At 32.4% G+C, this 22706-nt stretch overlaps 2 protein-coding genes across 10 annotated transcripts in view; one reads left to right on the forward strand and one right to left on the reverse strand.

Moving 5' to 3' along the window:
* The window catches only part of Nachra3 (nicotinic acetylcholine receptor alpha3 subunit), an 86057-nt gene extending 68239 nt beyond the window's left edge, over positions 1-17818 (forward strand). For 4 of the 8 annotated variants that reach the window (XM_070304478.1, XM_070304479.1, XM_070304477.1 and 1 more), the window contains 11 exons: positions 1339-1478; positions 1839-1883; positions 7699-7808; positions 7920-8100; positions 8934-9049; positions 9356-9524; positions 11366-11502; positions 11801-11959; positions 13042-13254; positions 13844-14060; positions 15476-17818. In XM_070304478.1, coding sequence (XP_070160579.1) covers positions 1339-1478; positions 1839-1883; positions 7699-7808; positions 7920-8100; positions 8934-9049; positions 9356-9524; positions 11366-11502; positions 11801-11959; positions 13042-13254; positions 13844-14060; positions 15476-15673 — 1685 coding nt within the window. In that variant the 3' untranslated portion in view covers positions 15674-17818. Of the gene's footprint in view, positions 1-1338; positions 1479-1838; positions 1884-7698; positions 7809-7919; positions 8101-8933; positions 9050-9355; positions 9525-11365; positions 11503-11800; positions 11960-13041; positions 13255-13843; positions 14061-14315; positions 14452-15475 lie in introns of those variants that run through there. The other 4 variants (XR_011447578.1, XR_011447577.1, XM_070304483.1 and 1 more) reach the window with 4 other exon arrangements.
* Positions 16937-21510, reverse strand: LOC138937838 (uncharacterized). 2 transcript variants are annotated; one of them, XM_070304484.1, is made up of 6 exons: positions 21131-21510; positions 20754-21046; positions 20338-20487; positions 20153-20267; positions 19844-20021; positions 16937-19767 (listed from the first exon to the last, which is right to left on the reverse strand). In XM_070304484.1, exons 1-6 carry the CDS (start codon positions 21347-21349, stop codon positions 19670-19672), a joined length of 1053 nt encoding a protein of 350 aa, XP_070160585.1. In that variant the 5' UTR covers positions 21350-21510; the 3' UTR covers positions 16937-19669. The 2 variants fall into 2 exon arrangements, with proteins under 2 accessions (XP_070160585.1, XP_070160587.1); XM_070304486.1 differs by having other exon boundaries at positions 16950-17557; positions 21131-21509.
* Positions 21511-22706: the final 1196 nt, after the last annotated feature.

Below are 22706 nucleotides of genomic sequence, written 5' to 3' on the forward strand. Positions count from 1 at the left end.
GCTTCGTTTATCGGCATCCAACTGTTCGTCGCAATATTAGCCTTAAACTTTGCACTACTAAAATCAACAAAAAAGAAAAAAAAGAAGAATCTCTGAGATGACAATTAAAAAATATAATAAAAATATAATAGATCTTTTTTTTTTATATATATAAATATATTTTAGAAATAGACTTAAAAATTAATTGTGCGTATGAAATAAAGTAAATTATTTTTGAATTACCATATATAATCGTTCGTACAATAATATATAACATACATATTTTTATAGACTTAAAATTATAGAATTTTAATATTATATTTGAAATTCAGAATTTTTTGCTATTAATTTATTTCAATAAAAAAAATTTTGGTAATTATTTACTATAACGGACCCAGCTCCAATCACGTTGACCTTGATATATGTTGTCAAGGACTTAATCCTGAATAACTTTTTCTTATAACTTAATCGGCGGTCTCTTATAATTTTTGAGATATTTAAAGTTTAAGTTGGATTCGAAACGAAAATTTGGTTTAAGTTATACGACGTAATCCACACCAAATTTTTGTTTTAAATAAGAAATAGGTTTGGGTTAGGTTATATCTTCCGGAAGTGGAGCCCCCCTGCAGGGGGGGCGGAACCCACTATATCCATGCATATACTTTACAATGCGAAACGAGGTTCAGCCCAGAATTGTTGTGTGAATGGGAAAGTGTATGCGTGGATGTAGTGGGTTCAATCCCCCCTGCGGGGGGACTCCACTTCCGGAAGCTATAACCTAACCCAAACCTATTTCTGATTTAAAACTAAAATTTGATTTGGGTTAAGGGGGGAGTGGAATACCAAAATATGGAACTCGTGATTATCATTACATACATTATTTGGCTGAGTTTATATTTAAACGTAAATATCAATATTGTGAACGAATACGTAAATTTTTTGAAATAATGGCAACATTGTATCCCTTAGATGAAAACAGTACATTTGCAACTGTAGAATAAATAAAATTTTTGATTCCTATGTGTACTGATTTTTTCTAATATTATATTAATTATGTAAAGACCTTGTTTCACATTTAAATCAGGGTTCTGATGCAGATGGACCTCGTTTCTTGCGTGGAAATTACAAACTTATGTAAAAATTAATATTTTATTTTTCAAACTTTATTTGTTAATAACTTTTTAATAAACAATGACCGCCGATTAAGTTATAAGGAAAAGTTACTCAGGATTATGTCCTTGACAACATATATCAAGGTCAACGTGATTGGAGCTGGGTCCGTTATAGTAAATAATTACCAAAATTTTTTTTAAACGCGAGAATCAAGCTTAGGACATGTTTTTTTTTCTGTATTTTTAGGATGCTCAGGAAATCCAGACGCGAAGCGATTATACGACGACCTCTTGTCGAATTACAACAAGCTGGTTCGTCCAGTGGTCAACGTCACAGACGCCCTCACCGTTAAAATAAAGCTCAAGCTTTCGCAGCTCATCGATGTGGTAAGCAATAATATTTTCTCACAATGTTGTTCGTATAAAAATACGAAGAAAAACAGGTGGAAATTATGAGAGAAAATTTTAAATATAAAATATATATTTTAAAGTACTATTAACATTGTTATTTGAGGACAAAAATGATATTTTAGCTGCATATTTTGTACTTTACAACGTAATTAATATTATTATATTATAGTATGACAGATATGCTGTTGACACGTATATATATATATATATATACGTAATATATATTTTTTAATTATTTCGGTATTAAGCGTGAGATATATCGGTTTCTAACGGAATGTTGTAATATATTTTTAGAGCAGCAGCGATGTGTATTTTCACAAAATTATTTTCTTACAGAATTTGAAGAATCAAATCATGACGACGAACCTTTGGGTCGAACAGGTAATATATTTTGCTATCGTGTAATAAGAATTACGAAGAATGAAAATAGAAGATTATAAAATAAATACATAAAAATTTTAAATAACATAAAATTTACATTGTGATAAGAGTAGCAATTATTAAATATCGATGCATTCTTTATCTTCAATATATTTTCAATCTTCCATAAAAATCTCAAAAGCTCAATCATACATGAATAACTCTCGAAATAATGAAGCAATTTTCTATTATGTACCGATAAATCGGTATTCTTCTATGTACCGATAACTTGGAAGTACGTTGAAAATTCCGTCGATGGTGACCAATCGTCATCCAGGTAGAAAATAAATATCCGCAACGGCCCCTGTCGATGACGCGTTTTAACGCGCGCGGATTTTCATGTGCGTATGGACGTAGAAACGAAGATCGGACAGAAGCTTCCGCCCGAAAAGCCAGAAAATAATTCCGGTGAACCGTGCAACCCACTTTCAAACGCTGGATTACGTAAGATAGATAGATTCGCCATGTGTACACGACCGTTTTTCCTAGGATATATATCGAGCGAAATAGATTCGTGTAATAAATTACGCGATTCGCGACGGAAAATCAGGTCATTAAAGGATAGGCAGGGTTGGGAAGTAACGCGTTACTTGTAACGCCGTTACCGTTACAGTTACTTTTTTTCGGTAACTGTAACGGTAATGGCGTTACAAATTTTATTTGTAACGGAAAAAGTAACTTCGTTACATTTTTCGGTAACGAGTAACGAATTTAACAGTTACTTTTATCGTTACTTTTTTCAAATTTTTTGATTTATTTAAGATATTATTCTTGCTATTGTGCGTGATAAAATTTTTATCTTAACCGTAAAGCCGTAAGCAAATCGACCAATTAGCATTCTTATTATGTTGTAAAAATGCTTGAATGTGATTTATCAACTTATGGCTCTTGCAGACCAGTGCGATGACGCGACGCGCGATATCCAATGAGAGCTTTATCTTTTCGGAAAAGCAGAGCTCTCATTTACTACCAGTTCTAAGTACTTTGCAACGAAAATTAGAAAATCTCAATAAATCTAACCTTATAGATTGCCATTCATTAGTTGAAGCTATTCAGCAAGGTTTAAATAAAAGGTAACTTATTAATTTGATTAATACATATGTTATTTAATTTTAAATAAGGATTTAATTGAAAAATATTATTTTATTTTAAACTATTGATTCAAAAGTATTAATTTCAATAAAACAAACAATGTCGCTTAATTTACTATATTTGATTTTAGATTTCTTACAATATTTGAAACAAAAGAATTAATAATAGCAGCATGTTTACATCCAAAATTTAAGTTAAACTGGTTAACCGGAGAAAAAAGAAAACGTGCTGAAAATTACTTGGAGGATTTATTGGGAATTCGATCAACTGAAAATTCTTCAAAAGCTGGAAAATCTGACGATCACGATGATTTTTTCATTTTTGAGCAAAAAACGGTGCAAAATGAATCTGAACAAGAAGAATTGCAACGGTTTTTAAAATCAAATAATTGTAATATAGAAATGTTAAACGACTATCCAAAACTTAAAACACTTTTTATTAAATATAATACAGCTCTACCAAGCAGTGCATCTGTAGAAAGAATGTTTAGCATCGGTGGCTCTGTATTAACACCACAAAGAAGGTATTTAAATGATGATACTATGGAGCAACAAATTTTATTAAAAATTAATAAAGAATTTCGATAAAATTTAATCATTTATTTTGTAATAAACCTTGAATGAAATCTTGCTTACAATGTTTTAAAAGTTTTTCTTATGCAAAATAATTTATTAGTTTGTATTGTAAAAAAGTAACGGAAATTGTAACGACTTGTTACTTTTTAGTAACTGTAACGGTAACGAGTTACTTTTTAAAATTAGTAACGAGTAACGGTAACGAGTTACTTTTTAGAAAAAATAACGGTAACGGTAACGAGTTACTTTTATAAAGTAACTTTCCCAACCCTGAGGATAGGATACGTATCTCGTAACGCGATTATAAGGCGGCGTCTGATAAATTTGAAGACCCTCTTATGTGAATTCAAAGAAAGAGGAACAAAACAGAAATATTCTACATATCTATAATATATAAATAAATTTCTAATTGCAATATTTGGAGAAAAACTGCACGGGATTATATTTTGAAATTTCGGTATACATTGGGAGTTATTTTAATTTCATTTGTATGTCATACATAATATTTTTTTTTTTTTTTTTAGTATGTTTGTTCTAGACTTTCTTTGTCATGTTTCACTTGTCAGATACTTGTCGGATATCGAGACTTTTTAATTATTATATTCTATAGTTGAAAAACAATCAAAAAAAATAAAATAAAACAAAATAGGATGAATAACGGGATTGGTAATAGAAGTAAAGTCCGAATAAATTGAAATTTATGCTGAAATTGAAATGTATCAATTTTATTATAAATTTCGATTTATCCTGACTTTATTTCGAACGTCGACGGCTCGTATTCGTCGCATCGAGTTTTTGTTTGGTAATCATTGAAAGAAAGAAATTCAAATTAAAAAAAGAAAAAAAGAATAACACGATATTTTTATTATATCCATGAAACTGACGAGATAATCTCTTAATCCAAATCAAAATCAAATTTTACAAGCTGTTACGGGCATTCCCAGGATCCCGCATCTGATGACTTCTATCAGTTCATTATACATGTCGTCCAACAAAACTTCATAGGCGCGCGAAAGCACACCAAATATTAGCGTTACCCGGTAAACGTAAGCACATCGTTGATGTTCATGCATACATTTCAGAGATTCGAACAAGTTACCTTGTGCTACCAGGCGAGAAGAGAAAGTTCAGAGTATTTCCTACGATCCGTCATGCATTAATGTTATCGCGAAGTATGCGCACGAAAATGTTAATTTTACTGCGATTTATCGATGCGATTAACCGGTTCGTGCTCATGCAACTTAGCCGAAAATGTCCGCATTGCGAATAACGGGTCCGCCGATATCGATAGAACGACTTATGTCTTTAAACGTAATTTTAATTGTCGTTACATGCCCTTTGTAGATGTGTGATTCATAATAATATTATTGATTCGCGTGATAAATTTAACAAGACAAGTGTCGATATTATTATAATTTGCGTCACGTTTAAATTGCGTTAAAACTGATATCGCGATTATAATCGTTACGAGAAAATTTTACCCCGCCCGAAGGATCCAAGATTGATACAAAATATCGTCGTAAATTGAATCGGAGCTGCAAATATCGAAAATCGCGAAAATTTCACCACATACCATATTTTGCGATGAATATTAAATTAGTTACTTCGCGGAGTGGAACCGCACTCGCTATTTAACTAAGCGTTACCTTCGGTTCAAACATACGACCAAATTTCGCTCTATGCAACGGCATAAGTAATATTCTATCCGGCAAATATATACACATTATAAGCGGAGACTTTGGCTCCGGGCTAATATTCAACACGACGCACGCATAATCTTGTCCCATACAGCACTAAAGCTTGCAACAACATTGCTGCAACATTGCAATATTGCATATTGTAATTTAATGTTGCAGAAATATTACAAAGACATTATTTTACAATATAACTTTAGTAATGTTACAGCAACATTCCAAAAATATTCCAAAGAAAGTATTCGATAATCGCTAGTTCATTCGTTTACCGCTATGCGGCGCATATTGCGCTATCTATTCCGCATTTAATTTTTAGTCACGATGATTATACAAAGCTTACAAAGAGCGACTAATAAGATTAAAGATATAATAACTATTTTTATTAGCTTAAAATGTATGATATAACCCCAACACAGGGGACTCAGACATTGGACTAAGAATTCTTTTAATAGTTTCCATTCTTATATAAAATCGAAAATTTGATAATAATTTTTTAACAGGCAAAAGATACTTCAGATTTTAATAAATAAATTTTGAGATTATATGAAGACAAGAGAGATGTGAAAAAACTTGTATGCGTAAATCCACCACAATCTTTTTGCATATCTGAATATTTCGGATACAAAGAGATTGTGAATTTACAAAACTGCAAATTGAGTTTTTTTTTATTTCTCTTAGATATTCTTTGTCACTGAAGGAAATCGAATGTGTACCGAAAAATTTGCAATTTATAATTTATTATTATAATACAGAAAATCTATATACACACTAAATCCTGATTCTTATATGCCTAATTTCTTATTATTTTTTTCATATGTTAAAGATGTTATGTCGATAAATATACATAAAGCATTATTACATATATATTATATTGCTATGTTGCTGCAATATTATATTGCAATATTTCTGTAGACGGACATTTTACTGTTGCTGTAATATCATAACAACGTTGCAGCAACATTTCGTAATGTTTCTGCAATGTTGCAATCTTGCAGAAAAATGTTGCTGCAATGTTGTTGCAATCTTGCGGTGCTGTATGAGGTGTCTACCAAGGAAGCGCATTTCCAGTACAACTCCAATATCGGCGGACATTCTGTTGTAATAAAATAGGTGCCTGTAATAAAAGCAATCGTGTCTTTGTGTGCGCATAATGTGATCGTATCAAAGCTCCGTGAGGTGTCCGGAATAAACAGGCGATGCACTCATTATGAATTGTTCCATTTTTGTTGTATTTTTTTCTCAACGGTAACATCGAGAAGAGACGGCGACAATTATCGATTGCAGACAGAGAAAGCTTTATTGTTATCAATCATGTTTAAATCTGAAAATATTAATCGTGAAGTATTTTATTTAAAAAGTTGGAAATAAAAAAAAATTTTACAAAGCATTCTTCAATTACTTTCAAGTTTACTTTAACGAAATATTAATTCGGAGTGTAATCGCGTACAAATATAAAATGTTACAATTTTAAACACTGCTATGATTCTTTTCTCGTCGTTTTCATTGAGAAAGAATTGGCTTCGGATTCGTGTCCAAAAATCCGTCATGAAAATTTGTCTTATTGTTTCCTTTATAAATGTTGGATATCACGAACGAAAAATCTTTACTTTAAATTTCCACAATATGTAGTGAGTCGCTGTATAATATTAAATTTTTATCTTACGCATTCTTTGATCTTATCGCGATTAAACGAACTTTTAATTATATACAAATTGAATTGATCAACGGTGTAGAAATTTTTTAATAAAACGCACGAGATACAATTTTCGACCAGACTGGACGAGCAAGAGGAAAGAAGTTTAGTACACTGTATGCAAATCTCCGCGTTTCAACCTTAACTCTGAATGAGGAAAGTTGCAAAATATTGCCTCGATGTCACGGCCTAGTGTTCGTAAAGTAATTTTAGCCTGATTTTCCAGATACTATGATCCTTTGTCGGTCTCCATTTAAATACATGAAGTAGGATGCGATAGTTGAATGATATTGAATAAATCACGAGGAGTTTAAAAGAAAAGTGCACAATTTGCACTGCACATTTAGGCGTAATGCAGAATCGTAAAAGCTGTGAAATAGTTTCGCGGTATTTATCCAATGTAGCAAGATTAATTTTGCATTTTTAAATGGATAGAATTTTTGATCGATTTTATCTGTAACGATGTAATTGTCGATAATTACATTCATTCGATGTTTTATTTACACAATTATAAAAATTTCACGCGCGAGATTAAAGATATTCTGTCAGGGACAAATAGAGATTGTAATGTAAAAGAAACATTTTGTTCACTACGCAAAACGCAAAGCAAAGAGCTGCAATGCCGATTCGCGTTGCCGTTATAAGAAAAACGTAATAAATATCGATGATAAAATAATGATGAAAGAATTACGCGATAATACCTTAAGACCCTCTGTTCGCAGTCATGGTATGATTACAAGTTGAAATGGGATCCGAAAGAGTACGGTGGGGTGGAAATGCTGCACGTGCCGTCAGATCATATATGGAGGCCCGATATAGTTTTATACAACAAGTAAGATCATCTGTATTGATTGTATTCGCCATTTTTTTCTTTCCCTCGTATGTAACATTTAAGCGCAGAAACGTGGATTCGAGAAAAGAAATTGTGTATTGCGTTCGACAGCGCCGATGGTAATTTCGAGGTGACGCTGGCGACGAAGGCGACTCTCAACTACACGGGTAGGGTCGAGTGGAAACCGCCGGCGATTTATAAGTCTTCCTGCGAGATTGACGTCGAATATTTTCCTTTCGACGAGCAGACGTGCGTAATGAAATTCGGCTCGTGGACTTACGACGGCTTCCAGGTGAGAACGATCTAATATCCTCCGCGAGTGTTTCTCGGAAAAAAAAAAAAGAAAGAAAAAATTATTTCTTTTATTTCCTAAATCAACATTTCAATCATCGACGATCTTTAGAAAGCTCTTCAACATAAAAAAATATTTGCGATAATTTTTGCCAAGTCTGATATTAAACAATTAGATTTATTCCTCATTCTTTAGAGATATTTTCTCTTACATAACACGCGTATCCTTTCTAGATAATCGATCCAATCAATTTCGGGGACTGAAAGACCTGGTTTCGTCGATGCAATAGAAAGATCTCCGGGAGATCCTGTTAAGGCGATCATAAATATTCTGAAAATGACAATTGTGACTTTTGTAGCATATTATGATGAGAATATTAGCGTCGTCGGTTATAGACTCGTATAGCGAGAGATCGTATTGCTTGTTATCTTTTTTTTTTTTCTTTTATTGAGCAAAATGTTGCTTGTTAGAGACTCACGTGAAAACTTCACAATCGCGAGTATAAATGGCGACTATCGCGCAGTATAAACGAGTCGTCGCGATAGAACCGATAAGGGGTCGCCAGACGAATTGTCTGATCTAAATATTAAATGTTATTTAAAGAGATCTCTCTGGAGTGTCTCTGTGATATTACATCATTTCACCTTACATTAACGCTTTATACGTGCTTGGTTGTTGATTTATATTAGCTTCAAATGTCTCGTTACCGTCAATAGTGTACGTGGATATAATTTTTGTCGTGAGAGAAAAAGGGCGTAATTAGTGTTGATTGATTGGACATTAAGCAGCGCGATATCAACAATGCATTGTAAATTTTAGTAATTTATGTTAAGGTCGATCTTAGACACATTGACGAGATGCGAGGCAGCAATGTCGTCGACATCGGCGTCGATCTGTCGGAGTTTTATACTTCCGTTGAATGGGACATACTAGAAGTCCCTGCTGTAAGGTACGTATATACGGTTTAATAATTTTTAACAAATTTTTTCTACATTATTCGCGATTTGACTCTCGAATACACAAATATACGGATACAGTCTTTTATTAACAGATTACAGTAATGGTAGAGAATTTTGGACTTTCATATCGTGTTTCGTGTGTTATTTTTTAATTTAGGATTTTAATAACTTCATTAATAAATAGCATTAATATTAATATCTCGACTTTGGTTCTGGATCGAAGAAGGTTGTGAAAAATGTATAAGATATGCGATTAATATATAATATCAATCGTTAAAGCGAAGTGCGAATTGCAGAAACGAAAAGTTTTACACGTGCTGCGACGAGCCTTACCTCGACATCACTTTCAACATCACCATGAGACGGAAGACTCTGTTCTACACCGTTAATCTCATAATACCGTGTATGGGGATATCATTTCTCACGGTGTTGGTGTTTTACCTGCCAAGTGACAGCGGAGAGAAGGTAATTAATTTACGCAGTCGACGCAGATCGCTCTTAAAACCCTTTCTTTTTCAATTTTATTTCATACGAACGCGCTGTATTTGTGCTTCATACAATTTATCTTGCTTGTGTTTTATTTCTCTTCATATTCTTGAAATGGCACACGAATGAAATAATTTATTAGGTGTACAACTTTGCTTCCGCTGTTTTTTTCCCGAAATTCGAGGCTTTATTGTAAAAAACTGGTTACACATTTATGATTCAAAGTATTGTCCATCGTGCCAATTCTTTTTGACTTTGACTCGAGTCTTCATTAAGTAATGCCTCCAATTCTGCATCTTCGAAAACCTTCTCTCTTCCACCGCTATGCCGGTCTTCGACGTGAAGATCACCGTTCTTGAAGCGTTGAAACCACTCACGACACGTTCTTTCACTAATAGCGGCTTCACCATAAGTATTTGAGAGCATTCGATGAACCACAGCCGCAGATTTCTTCATATTGAAGCAGAAAATTAAAACCTCCCGCAAATGACGAGAATTTGGCTCGTAAACTGACATTTTCAATCGAGAATAACTTTATGACGCAGACACAAATCGACTAATGTTTCTATGGGGTTATGTTGACAGATGCCCAAGTTTATTGCATGACGTCTATGATCTATTTATTTCGACCACTATTTACCGCTAAAGCCATCTATAGGAAAACGGCGGAAATTAATCTAGAGAGGCAAATATTTTACATTTGGATTAAATGAAAAAGAAAAATGAGTACAGCGTAATCATTCTCTTCTTATTAACATTTTATCTTTAAATATTTCAAGATATTTCGAGTTAAAAGCATACATGAAAATTGATTGAAACTCGAACATTTTATCGAATTAGAAATTATCATAATAAAAAACTCATGTAGTTTAAAAAAGTTCTCAACTTTCTCGCCGCGATGTATTGCATTTTTAAAAGCCCCGATATAGATGTTATGGAAAAAAAAAATTAATTTTGCATTGAATTTGCACACATTTTACTAGATTAGATCAGAATAGAACGGTATAGTTCGCGCATTACAATTTAATTCGCGATCGATCTTATCGCGGCATTTCTCTTTATACTCCCTCGGAGATTTTGCTTCGGCAAAATCGCAGTTCAAAATTAATTTTGCAAGCGCAACAAAAATTTTACTCGATTAGATCGGAATATAGTATAAATCGCGACCTTTTCGCCACCGATGTTGCGTCTAAATTCCTCGTAAGACACACTCGACCTCGAGCATCAATATATCCACGCTTAACGGCTTATATAATTCACATATTGTTCCAGTTTGTCGTCGGGCGGAAAGTATAGAGAAATCCTCTTCGCGATAAGAGGGTTGAATAAGCGGGGAAAAGGGAGAGAAGGTTATCAGGTTACCATTCAGGTTAATAATCGGCGAATACGCTATATAGAAATGCGAGGAAGATAGAGTAAAGCAGCTTTAAATGTATCTCGTATGCTTGGTGCAAGGGATGGAGAGATAATACTCTCTCTATAACCGGTTTCATCCATTTCTAAGATGTAGCCCATATCCCATGTCGCCATTAAAAGCTTTTGTTATAAAATAATGTGAAACATTGAATAATCATTATACCATTGTATACAAGCGTTCGGAATATGCTACGCGTTTAAGAAAAAAAGTATAAGTTCTAAACAAAAATCTAGAATTAAATTATTGTATTATATAAACTCTATTTTTTGATAAAATATTTGTAATATTCAGAAAACATATCCATAAAAGAGTACGGCTTAGATATCTGTAAGATTCTCAGCATTTTCTGTAGATAACGTGATTATATCATGATGTGCCGAGAAAATCTGTTTCTGCCTTGTAGGTCAGCCTGTCCATCTCGATTCTATTGTCACTGACTGTGTTCTTCCTCTTGCTGGCTGAGATCATCCCGCCCACATCGCTCGTGGTACCGCTCCTCGGTAAATTCGTCCTCTTCACTATGATCCTCGACACTTTCAGGTATGTGGTAGTCATTGCGATTAAATGAGATTATAATAAGAAGACGTACATATCGAAAACGTCACATTTGTCATGTTAGCGCAACCATTTTAATCAAATAAAATACATATGGAAGAGTTCAGTGCTCCTTTTGCTGACGTATCACATTATTTACGATTTTATTGTTCTGTCTGCTTTGTAAAAAAGAAAAACTCTCTTATGCTATTTTAATTTAAAATTAATATAGTTATATATGAAATATACGGAGAGGAAGATAAAGACGTATGGAAGATTTTTTGCATTGTTTCTTGCCTTGCAGTATATGCGTAACAGTGGTGGTTCTCAACGTTCACTTCCGTTCACCGCAGACCCACGTAATGGCGCCGTGGGTCCGACGCGTGTTCATCCATGTCCTGCCAAGGTTGCTAGTAATGCGCAGGTATAATACGCCAACGCAGAGAACCGATTACGATTCCAGGCAAGATATATTCTTCCGGCATTTGTGGCCCGGTCATTGGAATCACGCCAGAATGGGCATTAAAGCACTTCATTAGCGTTCCCCTGTGCACGTGACGTTAGTGTCACGCCATACCTGCAAACATTTAACACCATGGCGCATCGCGTTGCATTGTGTATGCCGATCTTTAGTCGCATCTCCTCGCTCTATTGTCATACAAATAAAATTTCCTGATTTCTAGCGAAACCCTTTTATATCGATTTTGTTGAAACAAGTATCATTCGTGTCATTTTATTATAAAGTATAAAAATTGGTATTATTGTATATTCAAATGTCGTGTAAATCTCTTCAAAAGAATGTATAGGTAAATATATTTCTCTTAAATTAAAATTATTAAATTAAAAATAATATAAAATTATAAATTATATCTTTTTTTAATGATATCAAGTAATGAAATTGAACTTTGATATGTTCTATAATCATGTCTTTCTTCAGGAAGTTTATTTTATGATGTGTAACATATTTTTGACATGTAATCTCACGTGATATTCTCATCTCTTATGTACTTATACAACATGCAATTAAACATAATGCTTTATCGATACTGTCGCCGAATTAAATACTATCACTATGGCTGTATCATTGTCATATGTTGATATGAAATTGTTAGATTTATTTCTTCTGATTTAATATTATATATATGATATATATCTCGAAACATTTGTTATTCTGTCAAACTAGAAATTAGAAGCATGTATAGGCCACGAATATCGTGAGCTAAATTTTATTAACTCATTCATCGCTGTAAGCTTTGGGCTTAAAGTTGTTATAATAAAAGCAAGCGGAGATTCTATTCAGTTGTTTACAAAATAATGTCGACTTCAGAACTATGGAGAAAAACAATTCACATGCGATCGAATTAATTGATCATTTTAATTATCAGGAGCTTGAAATACGCAAGAGATGCGTTATATATGACAGAGTCATTGACAGATCGTATTTGAATCTCAACGCAATTATAATATTTTCATAGTTTAGGAGTCGGATCTGATAAGACGAGAATGAATCTCCGTCAGGTAAACGATATTGTTTTTCCACTTTAGGCCGCAGTACCAGATAGACAAGCGTAGTATGGGCGGACATCATGGACATCGCGTGATGGTCAGAACATGCAACGGTCTCGAGTTGCGAGACCCATCACTGTTCGTCGAGTCCTCGGCCTCAGAGTTGGTCGAGTCCTCTGTGCTTTTTCCTAGTGTCGATTCACGGGACGAGCTGCATCCTCGGTGCGTCCCGTTGAGAATACTCTCGGAACGGTGCAAAATAATATTTACATTTTATATATTTATGATGTAAAATTAATTTGATTATTACAATTTTGCACTTTCCATATGATATATATCTTCATTACGTCCTTCATGATCTACGAAATAAAAATATATAGTAATTTCTCATTTCACTCTAATAAAAGGGATACATCTCTTTTTTAAATAAGATTTAAATCGGTATTACGCGAAATGTGAATCAATCCATAAATTTTTTTTAAAAAATAGGTCATACAAATATTTGCATCGATGAAATTCTTCATTACTGAGATGATTTTTACAAATCAGTGAAAATAGTTAAACGAACGAATGCTGTCTGTGAGAGGTGCAAAAATGTATGTCAAAAAATTCAGAGAAAAAGAATATGTCGAAATTAGCGCTGGAATGAAAAATACTCCCACATACCTTGATACATTTAAAATTTCGTGGACGATTGTTCATTTGTTTTTGCACAATACTGTTCCCTTTAATACGTTATCAAGATTTTAAGAAAAATACTTTTTTATTTTAAATCTTTATCTTAAATCCTCTCAAGATAACGATTCGCCGTTGTTTTGCAATTTGTGTATTTTCTACGTAGGGAGTTGGAAGCAGTAAATTTAGGAAGTACATGTCGTATCCATGGTTCGCCAGCGGCAACGGTCGCACCACCGCCGCCGCAGCTCCCGACAGAAGAGAGCGTCGACGCTCTCTGCAACACGCTTCATCATTGGCATCACTGCCCAGAACTGTACAAGGCCATAGAAGGCATCCGCTTCATCGCCGATCATACAAAGAGAGAAGAGGATTCCACTAGAGTAATTACATAATTTCGCATAATTCACGAGTAATATTTAGAATGTATTATTTTGTTGTATCGGCTATATAATATAATACATATCCAAAGATTTAGAAAAAATACGAAAAAGTCCGAAAAATAAAATGTTCCAAGAAATTACAGTATTTGACAAATTTGTAAAATCAATAAACTTTTTGGATATCTTTCGATATATTTTTTATAGGGGGGAGACGTTTTATAAATATATCTCTTTTACATTTTACATTCTTATTAGATGCTATATACCCAGACAGCACAAAACATCCTCAGGATCATCCTGAATATGTCCAGGACGGTTCAAGACATTTGTAGGATGTTTTAAGATATTATTATAAATATATTTATAAAAGTTTAATATGCATACATAATTATTTTTAGTTGTGTCGGCTATTTTATATAATTTAGAAATCTTAAGTATTATAATAAGTATTAATGTCCTATAAATGTCCACTGGATAACCCCTGGATGTCTGTAGGATATATCTGCCCTGTCTATTATATTGGATGTCTTTTGGATTTCCAGTGGATATATACATGTGCAATTAATTGTTAACGTTAATTTCGTTTAATATTAATAATTGAATTTGATGCGCACATTTTCATATATCCAAAATTATTATTTATTTAATATTTCATGAGAAATGTTACTGTTCGCAACATTCCAAAAACTTTACAAACAATAGTATTCAACCGCTAGTTCGTTTGTTTACCGCTATGCGACACGCGAACTCGTATTTGAGATTTGGTCATGAGAATTATATAAAGCTTGCAAAGAGCAACTGACAGGAAATTACAAATGTAATTATCTTCTATCAGTTCAATTTCTGATGCAATCCCAACATAGGGAATTCAGATATTGGATTGTTTAGAAAATATTACACAATTCAAAACCGGGAGCCAAACCTAAAATATTCATGTACAGCACGAAAGCCTCAAATATTAAAGAACGGTGAACTATTTTTAATATTAGATTTTTAATATTGGCAGTAAATAACAAAACATAATTTTAATTTATATTTAAATTTTAAAATTTGCTCCTTGAAACATACGAAAAATATCCCTAACATATCCTATAAAAATCCTTAGGATGTTCCACAGGATCTCCCTGGATTCTCCAGAAGTTAATATATGGCTATCATTTATTCTTCCTCAGGACATCCAGAGGAGATCTGAGGATTACAATGGGATATCTTGAGGATATCCTACATGTATGTCCTGGATGCCCTTCGGACGTCCTAAGGACATCCTTGTGCTGTCTGGGATATTATCTACAAATTACGATACATACATGAAAATATATTGTATTTCAATAATTTATCGCTTCGCGATTAGCTTTTAAGAAAACTCATTAATTTAAGCTAATATTTTATTAATTGTCATCGATGATTTGACCAAGGTCAAGGAGGATTGGAAATACGTCGCGATGGTGCTCGATAGATTATTCCTCTGGATCTTTACGCTAGCCGTAGTCGTCGGCACGGCTGGGATTATATTACAGGCGCCAACCTTGTACGACGATCGCATCCCCATCGACGTACGACTCTCCGAAATCGCCTCCACCACTGCCAAGCCACACATCGTCACGAGCCTCTAAGGGACAATTACTAATTACGTTAATGCCGCGCGCGTAAAGCTATATGCGAACACATACAATACATAACAATCTATTACGACAAATACGACTAACGAAACGTATTAACGTCCGAAAGAGACTGAAGCCTCGCCAAGTCTTCAACCTTGCGTGAATGTATATCGTTGCGTCGCTGCCGAACGGAGAATTCTTATTATTAAGGCACAATATGTGTTCTATACTCCGCTCTCTCTCTCTCTCTCTCTCTCTCTCTCTCTCTCTCTCTGTCTCTCTCATCTCTACTCCGCTACTATAACTTCAGAATATTCGTTAATTAGAGTATTTATGTATAGATAGGTAAATTAAAAGAATCAGAATTTTTCTCAAATTATAGGTTTCTGATCTTCGAAATTGAAGATTGATTTTAGCATTGATTTTGCATTGATTTTTCTTCGCATTATTTTCAATTATTTAATAGTAACATATTACTGTTTATGAGCGAGATACTTGCACCAATATATTGATTAATTATAGGGACCTATATAGTGATCTACACTCATATCCGTGCGTTGATTTTGTCGTCTTAGTAAGAATTCTCGAGCTACAGCGGAGAATAAACTTTTTGCGCAAACGCATAGAGGGTGATAAAGAAAGGAGTATCACGACAACAAATATGTCTCAACTATTTGCACGTTGATCGCGTTTGATTCCGTGTAGCACGTGAACAGTGTAAGAAGTTCATAACGTGTAGGTAATACACAATCCGATGTGAACGCAAGATATACCTTCTTATTTCTCGAATTAAATAGGAAGGAAATTCAAGTTGCGCAGATTGATAAAGTATACATTTATTTTTTGCACGGCTTAATCGAATCCATTTTTAAATATATGTCGTAATATAATAACATGTTTGCGCAAAATTATTGCCAGCCAAGTTAATAGCCACAAATCTTTTAGGAGACTAAATATAATCTTTACTTATTGCGTATACGATAAGATAACAATAAAATTCGAGCAACAAGAAGAATTTATCTTAACGTCATCGGATTCAGATGCGGCCTGTGTTTCGCAACTAGGAAATTATAATGAAGTTTAATAAAGGAAGTGAATATATATATATATATAGTAGGTAAAGGGAGGATAAACACGTATATACTGTAGAATTAATTCAGAAAGATCTTAACAGTACGTATTTCGTGCCAATTGCGTTTTTGTAACGCTTTCGATAGATACAATAATATTAATTAACGTTACTTTATTTTGTCAGTACACAGTACACAGTATAAGATATTACTTTAAGAATGCAAAAAACACGAGCAATAAGAAAATATATTGAATACATTACTAGATTGTTTTCTTACAGAAGATATGTTTGCGAATATAAATATCGAGAAACGAAGGATGCAAGTGGCACGAAATTGTACGAAGCCTGTTGCAGACTCAGGAACACACAGAAAATAAAAAAAGGAATACTACTAAATTTCTCAACACACTACATCGAGCCTGTAACAATGGGGCCATATTTTCACAAAGAACGAAAGTGCGTGTTCTCTCGTATTAAAAAAAAATAAATAAATATATATAAAAAGTGAAATTCTAAATATATCTGCATCGATTACACGGCGCAGAGAACAGGTTGGGCCTAAAAGAAGGGAAGTTTAGAGGACTCAACTTTTATTGCTCATAATGTATATGTTTGTAATAAGAGTAACTTTCGTAATTATATTTGTTCCAGCACCACATACACCGGCCGATACGGTCGGCGATTTATTAAACGGATTTGACGGAATACGTAATATATACATACGATAGTGAGAATTGTTTGATAGCGTTTCCATGATTTATTGTCTTCCTACAGTAGCATTAAATTCCAATTCATTTCATCAACGACGGCGGCCTGCCGTTATTCTTGCCAAAAAGAGAAAAAAAAAACAGTAAGTACTGCGATCGATAATTTATTATTAGCGAAACACACATGTAATCGGATCATGAGACAGTAGTTCGCCGTGTTTGATACTTTGTACGTTTCGATATAATTTAGTACAAAAAAAAGGACTCTTTAGATTGTATATCGGCGCGATTAAATAAATTAATTATAGATAGAATAATTTCCGATGGATGTAATTTGTAAGTTTTATTAACCCTGCAATGTGGTGTATCATTTTGGAATCGAAATATAATAATTTTGTCGATAAATAACATAAACCTATATAATTTTATTCGTCATATCCTAAAGTTCCTTTTAGATTCGTGTTGTTTTCAAAATTGTTACTATTACATTATAAAATTGTGTTTACGTTAAAGAAAGCAAATGCAGTCAGAGAAAGTGCCATCATTACTTTAGCGATTATTCTTCACGATCGCATGAAACTAATATGACGATGGTAAATTGTTTAATAGACTCGTCATTGTTGCTAAAATAAAGTTTAAAAATATGTATATATATATATTTTTTTTTTTTTAACTTAGATATTTTTATTTTATTTAAGGAACAGTTCGTGGAATCATCAAGTATAAATGCGTAAGAATAATAAAGATGACGATTATATTTTACCGAAATAAGTGCAATAATAGCTAACACAAGTTGCATTTCTGACCGCAGTATAAATTCATAAACGTATAAATCTATAAATAATTCACCCATATACACACACGCGCAATATAAAACAATACAAAATATTGTAAGTGTATCTATAAGAGATCTATATTAAACTTATCTATAAATTATCGTCGTCTTCATTTACGTAATATATTTATCAACAATTTAAAAATGACAGGACGATATCTGTGTTATCCAGAATTGAAAGAATGCATTTACATATATTTAAAAGACACATCATTATTTAAATAGATTATTCTTTTAATATAAGGATAAAAAAGAATACTATTGATAATATTCTGTTTTTAAGGCAACAATAGGCGCAACATTTCTGTCACCGATATTAAGTGCACAACATGAATGTAAATCAAGTACACACATTTCAAGCATTATTATTGAAACTACTGCCATACATAGTTTTGTTGTTCAAAATGCATGTAATACAATCTGCTTGCATTACATGTTTTCCATTTACTCACATAAACAAATATAATAATTTGAATGGATATCAAATTTGCTATATGTAGTTCAATTTGATATGATCAAATCAATCTGTTACTTTAAATTAGAAACAATGCCTCAATTTGGTCAACATATAATCAATGACAAATACGTAAACTGCATAATAACACAATTTTGTATTAACAATATAGAATCACTTATATACATGTACAGTTTCATAATTTTCGAGAATTTACGTACAATCATAGCTCCCATAAAAAAACGTATTTATGTGTATTTATGTCATGGATAAGAATCCTATTCGATAATAGATATATCGTGTATTACATCTATAATGTGATATGACTAGCACAAGTCCTTTGAGCCACCAACTAGGCAATTGAGATATATAACAATATTTTCAAGTATATCTAAAAAATGCCTTTAACTTTATTGTAATATTATTATAATAAAGTATTATTGGGTTATGTTTAGTTTGTTGCTGAGATTATTAGGTCTTATTAAAATTATAAACCTGTGAATTAATTAAATTTTTTACATAAACGGATATATATCTACAAAATTCTCGAATAGAACTTTTTATATAAAAACTACAATATAATCTTGTACATTACTCTTGATTTTTTTCTTTTTCATTGTTTCGGAAAAAAGATGTGTGCAATTTACTTGCTTTATTTATGTTCTGCTATTAATTTATAATTATATACAAATATAATGTATACCTAATTGTCTTCTCAATAGGAAGTAATAATTGTTGAAAAAGGCATACGCCATAAAATAATTTATATATAATTCTAAAAAAAGTTTGTATAACTCGATGTTTCAGATATCATATTTACTATTTTTTCGTTGTATAAATAAATTCATCTGAAAGAAGTTCGTGACTCCTACAGAAGCTGTTTTTTAGAATTGTGCAAATTCGCTAATCCTTTGTTAACTCGTCATTTAATATATTTGTTTTACGCAGTTTTGTTTTTTTTAGAATTTTCTGTCGATTCGTCTATATTGTTTTTAGCTTGACGAATCCTTTTAATTTTCTTTTTAATCGCCATCGCGCCTGTTTATACAATAACACATTATCTAAACTACAATTCAATTCAGATTTCAAATGAAAAAGTAATGAGCTTACTTACAAACTAGGGTTTGCCATAATTCAACTTTCTTTGCTTTTTTGTTATTAAATTTCCTCAAAGACTCTTTATGCCTTTTATGAATGCCTGCTAATTCAATTGCTTCTTGCGTCGGTGGTGGAAATAGGCAAATTTCAAGCCAATGCGTAGCTTTTGCATGTCCAATAAGTCTTAACCATACCTAATCATATATTTAAATTGACATAATGTAGCTCTCTCTCTTTTAAATATCTGTTTATGATTTAAATTTATAATAAGTCTTAATCTTATTATGTAAAATATAGATATTTCAGATATGTGAGATACTCTCACCGAATCTAGGCACTCTGCTGCAAACCAAAGCCACAAACCAGATTCTGTTTTAGCATATTTAACTTCTTCTGACCAAACCATATATGTAGGCACATAATATAAGTACAAATATATCCTGTAAACAAATATAAATTAGTTTTACTGTTATATAATAAATCGATATAGAAATTATAACGTGTACTGACCAAGTAAGGCAGTGGAATAAAAATAACAGCTTGCAAATAGATCTTCCAATAGTTTGAAAAATGCATAATAGAATGCGACAAACATTAACTATTACAATGTCAATAGTTTTGTATATTAGAAAAGTAATTGTAACTGTACACCACCTATAGCTATAAAATATATACATATATATTTTTTGATTGATGAAATTATATAAAACATATATAATGTTAATAATACAATAAGCCAATTGTGTTAATTTTCAATATAATTATATTACATTAAAAGTCAAAGTATCAAAATTTATTTACAAAAAGTCTTCAGAATGATTAGTAAACAGAAGAAAAAATGAAGGAAATAATAATGTACAGAAATAAATAATAGAAAAATATTATATCTCAAGAAAATGGTGACTGATTATAACTGAAAGATATACTTTTGCTGATATGGATTCAAGATGAAAGATGCAAAGAGTAAGTTTGCACAACCCTTCGTCCAAGCACCATAGCACAATATATCGATACCCGCTTGATGAAAGTAAAAGCTCTTATGCAATGCAAGCCCCAATTCCTGATATGTCATTCCCAGTTCACGGGGTGCAAAATTCAGGATTTGCGTAGCTGATGACTTCATGTAACATACACTACCAAAACAGAATCCACAGTTCCAAGCCGCTTTAATTATCCTGCTTCGTTGTACCAATGGAAAACGCATACGTCTGAATAGCGACTGTGTAAACAAATATAAATATCAAATACATATATATTTCTACCAAAAGATACACAGTATAATATTAATATGTCAAAAGCTTACATTAAGACACTTCTCATACAGCAGATACAAGATCATCCAGAATAGAATAAGATATCCCACGAGCACATCGGTATCCCGTACCTTCGTGTCGCTCGGATAACGCGAGCCGATAGCTTGCTTATTCCATAAATTCGGTAAGAAAGGCAGAAAATTCGTTGGATCACGCAGAGAGTACAGCCTAATGGTCCAACTATTTGCGATTTGTTCATACATTTGCATACTTTTTATTGTCTGACAGAACGTAGTAATAAAATATAACAATGTTAAATATACGTAACGAGACAACGATATATAATTAAAGTAAGAACATATTAAATTTATATTTTATTTCTCTTGTTTGAAAGGCGTGACGCCTCACGTCGTCGTTTTTCATAAGACAGTTTTTCTAGCTCTAGCTGTCGCTGCCGTCGCTGGTACAGTAGCGTCAACTGGATCCATTTTAGAGCCAGCGGAACTACATGGCCAGATTCACTTTTTGGTTCCACGGTAAAACGGCTGGTTGGTGCGTGTCCATGCTAAATCCATAATTGTAGATTAAAAATATGTAGAGAAATATTATAGATTTAGTGATGTTTTGTCATTCTAGTATAAATTACGGACAGCGATAATAAATTTTTATTAAAGTATTTATATATATAATGTATGTTTCGTTAAAATTGAGCACTTCTAGCAACATTTTAATACAGGGTTGGGCAAGTTACTTTATAAAAGTAACTCGTTACCGTTACCGTTATTTTTTCTAAAAAGTAACTCGTTACCGTTACTCGTTACTAATTTTAAAAAGTAACTCGTTACCGTTACAGTTACTAAAAAGTAACGAGTCGTTACAATTTCCGTTACTTTTTTACAATGCAAACTAATAAATTATTTTGCATAAGAAAAACTTTTAAAAAATTGTAAGCAAGATTTCATTCAAGGTTTATTACAAAATAAATGATTAAATTTTATCGAAATTCTTTATTAAATTTTAATAAAATTTGTTGCTCCATAGTATCATCATTTAAATGCCCTCTTTGTGGTGTTAATACAGAGTCACCGATGCTAAACATTCTTTCTACAGATGCACTGCTTGGTAGAGCTGTATTATATTTAATAAAAAGTTTTTTAAGTTTTGGATAGTCGTTTAACATTTCTATATTACTATTATTTGATTTTAAAAACCGTTGCAATTCTTCTTGTTCAGATTCATTTTGCACCGTTTTTTGTTTAAAAATGAAAAAATCATCGTGATCGTCAGATTTTCCAGCTTTTGAAGAATTTTCAGTTGATCGGATTCCCAATAAATCCTCCAAGTAATTTTCAGCACGTTTTCTTTTTTCTCCGGTTAATCAGTTTAACTTAAATTTTGGATGTAAACATGCTGCTATTATTAATTCTTTTGTTTCAAATATTGTAAGAAATCTAAAATCAAATATAGTAAATTAAGCGACATTGTTTGTTTTATTGAAATTAATACTTTTGAATCAATAGTTTAAAATAAAATAATATTTTTCAATTAAATCCTTATTTAAAATTAAATAACATATGTATTAATGAAATTAATAAGTTACCTTTTATTTAAACCTTGCTGAATAGC

This window comes from Polyergus mexicanus, unplaced genomic scaffold (assembly GCF_030449975.1).
Source record: "Polyergus mexicanus isolate NDT 795.1 unplaced genomic scaffold, iyPolMexi1.0 SCAF_11, whole genome shotgun sequence".
Taxonomy (NCBI): Eukaryota; Metazoa; Arthropoda; class Insecta; order Hymenoptera; family Formicidae; genus Polyergus; species Polyergus mexicanus.

Coding starts and splice junctions, on each gene's coding strand:
- LOC138937838 (XM_070304484.1), bottom strand. CDS start 21,349: ATGCAAATGTATGAACAAATCGCAAATAGTTGGACCATTAGGCTGTAC. Junction 21,047..21,130: donor TGTATGAGAAGTGTCTTAAT/GTAAGCTTTTGA, acceptor TTGTTTACACAG/TCGCTATTCAGACGTATGCG. Junction 20,488..20,753: donor TTGAATCCATATCAGCAAAA/GTATATCTTTCA, acceptor TATATTTTATAG/CTATAGGTGGTGTACAGTTA.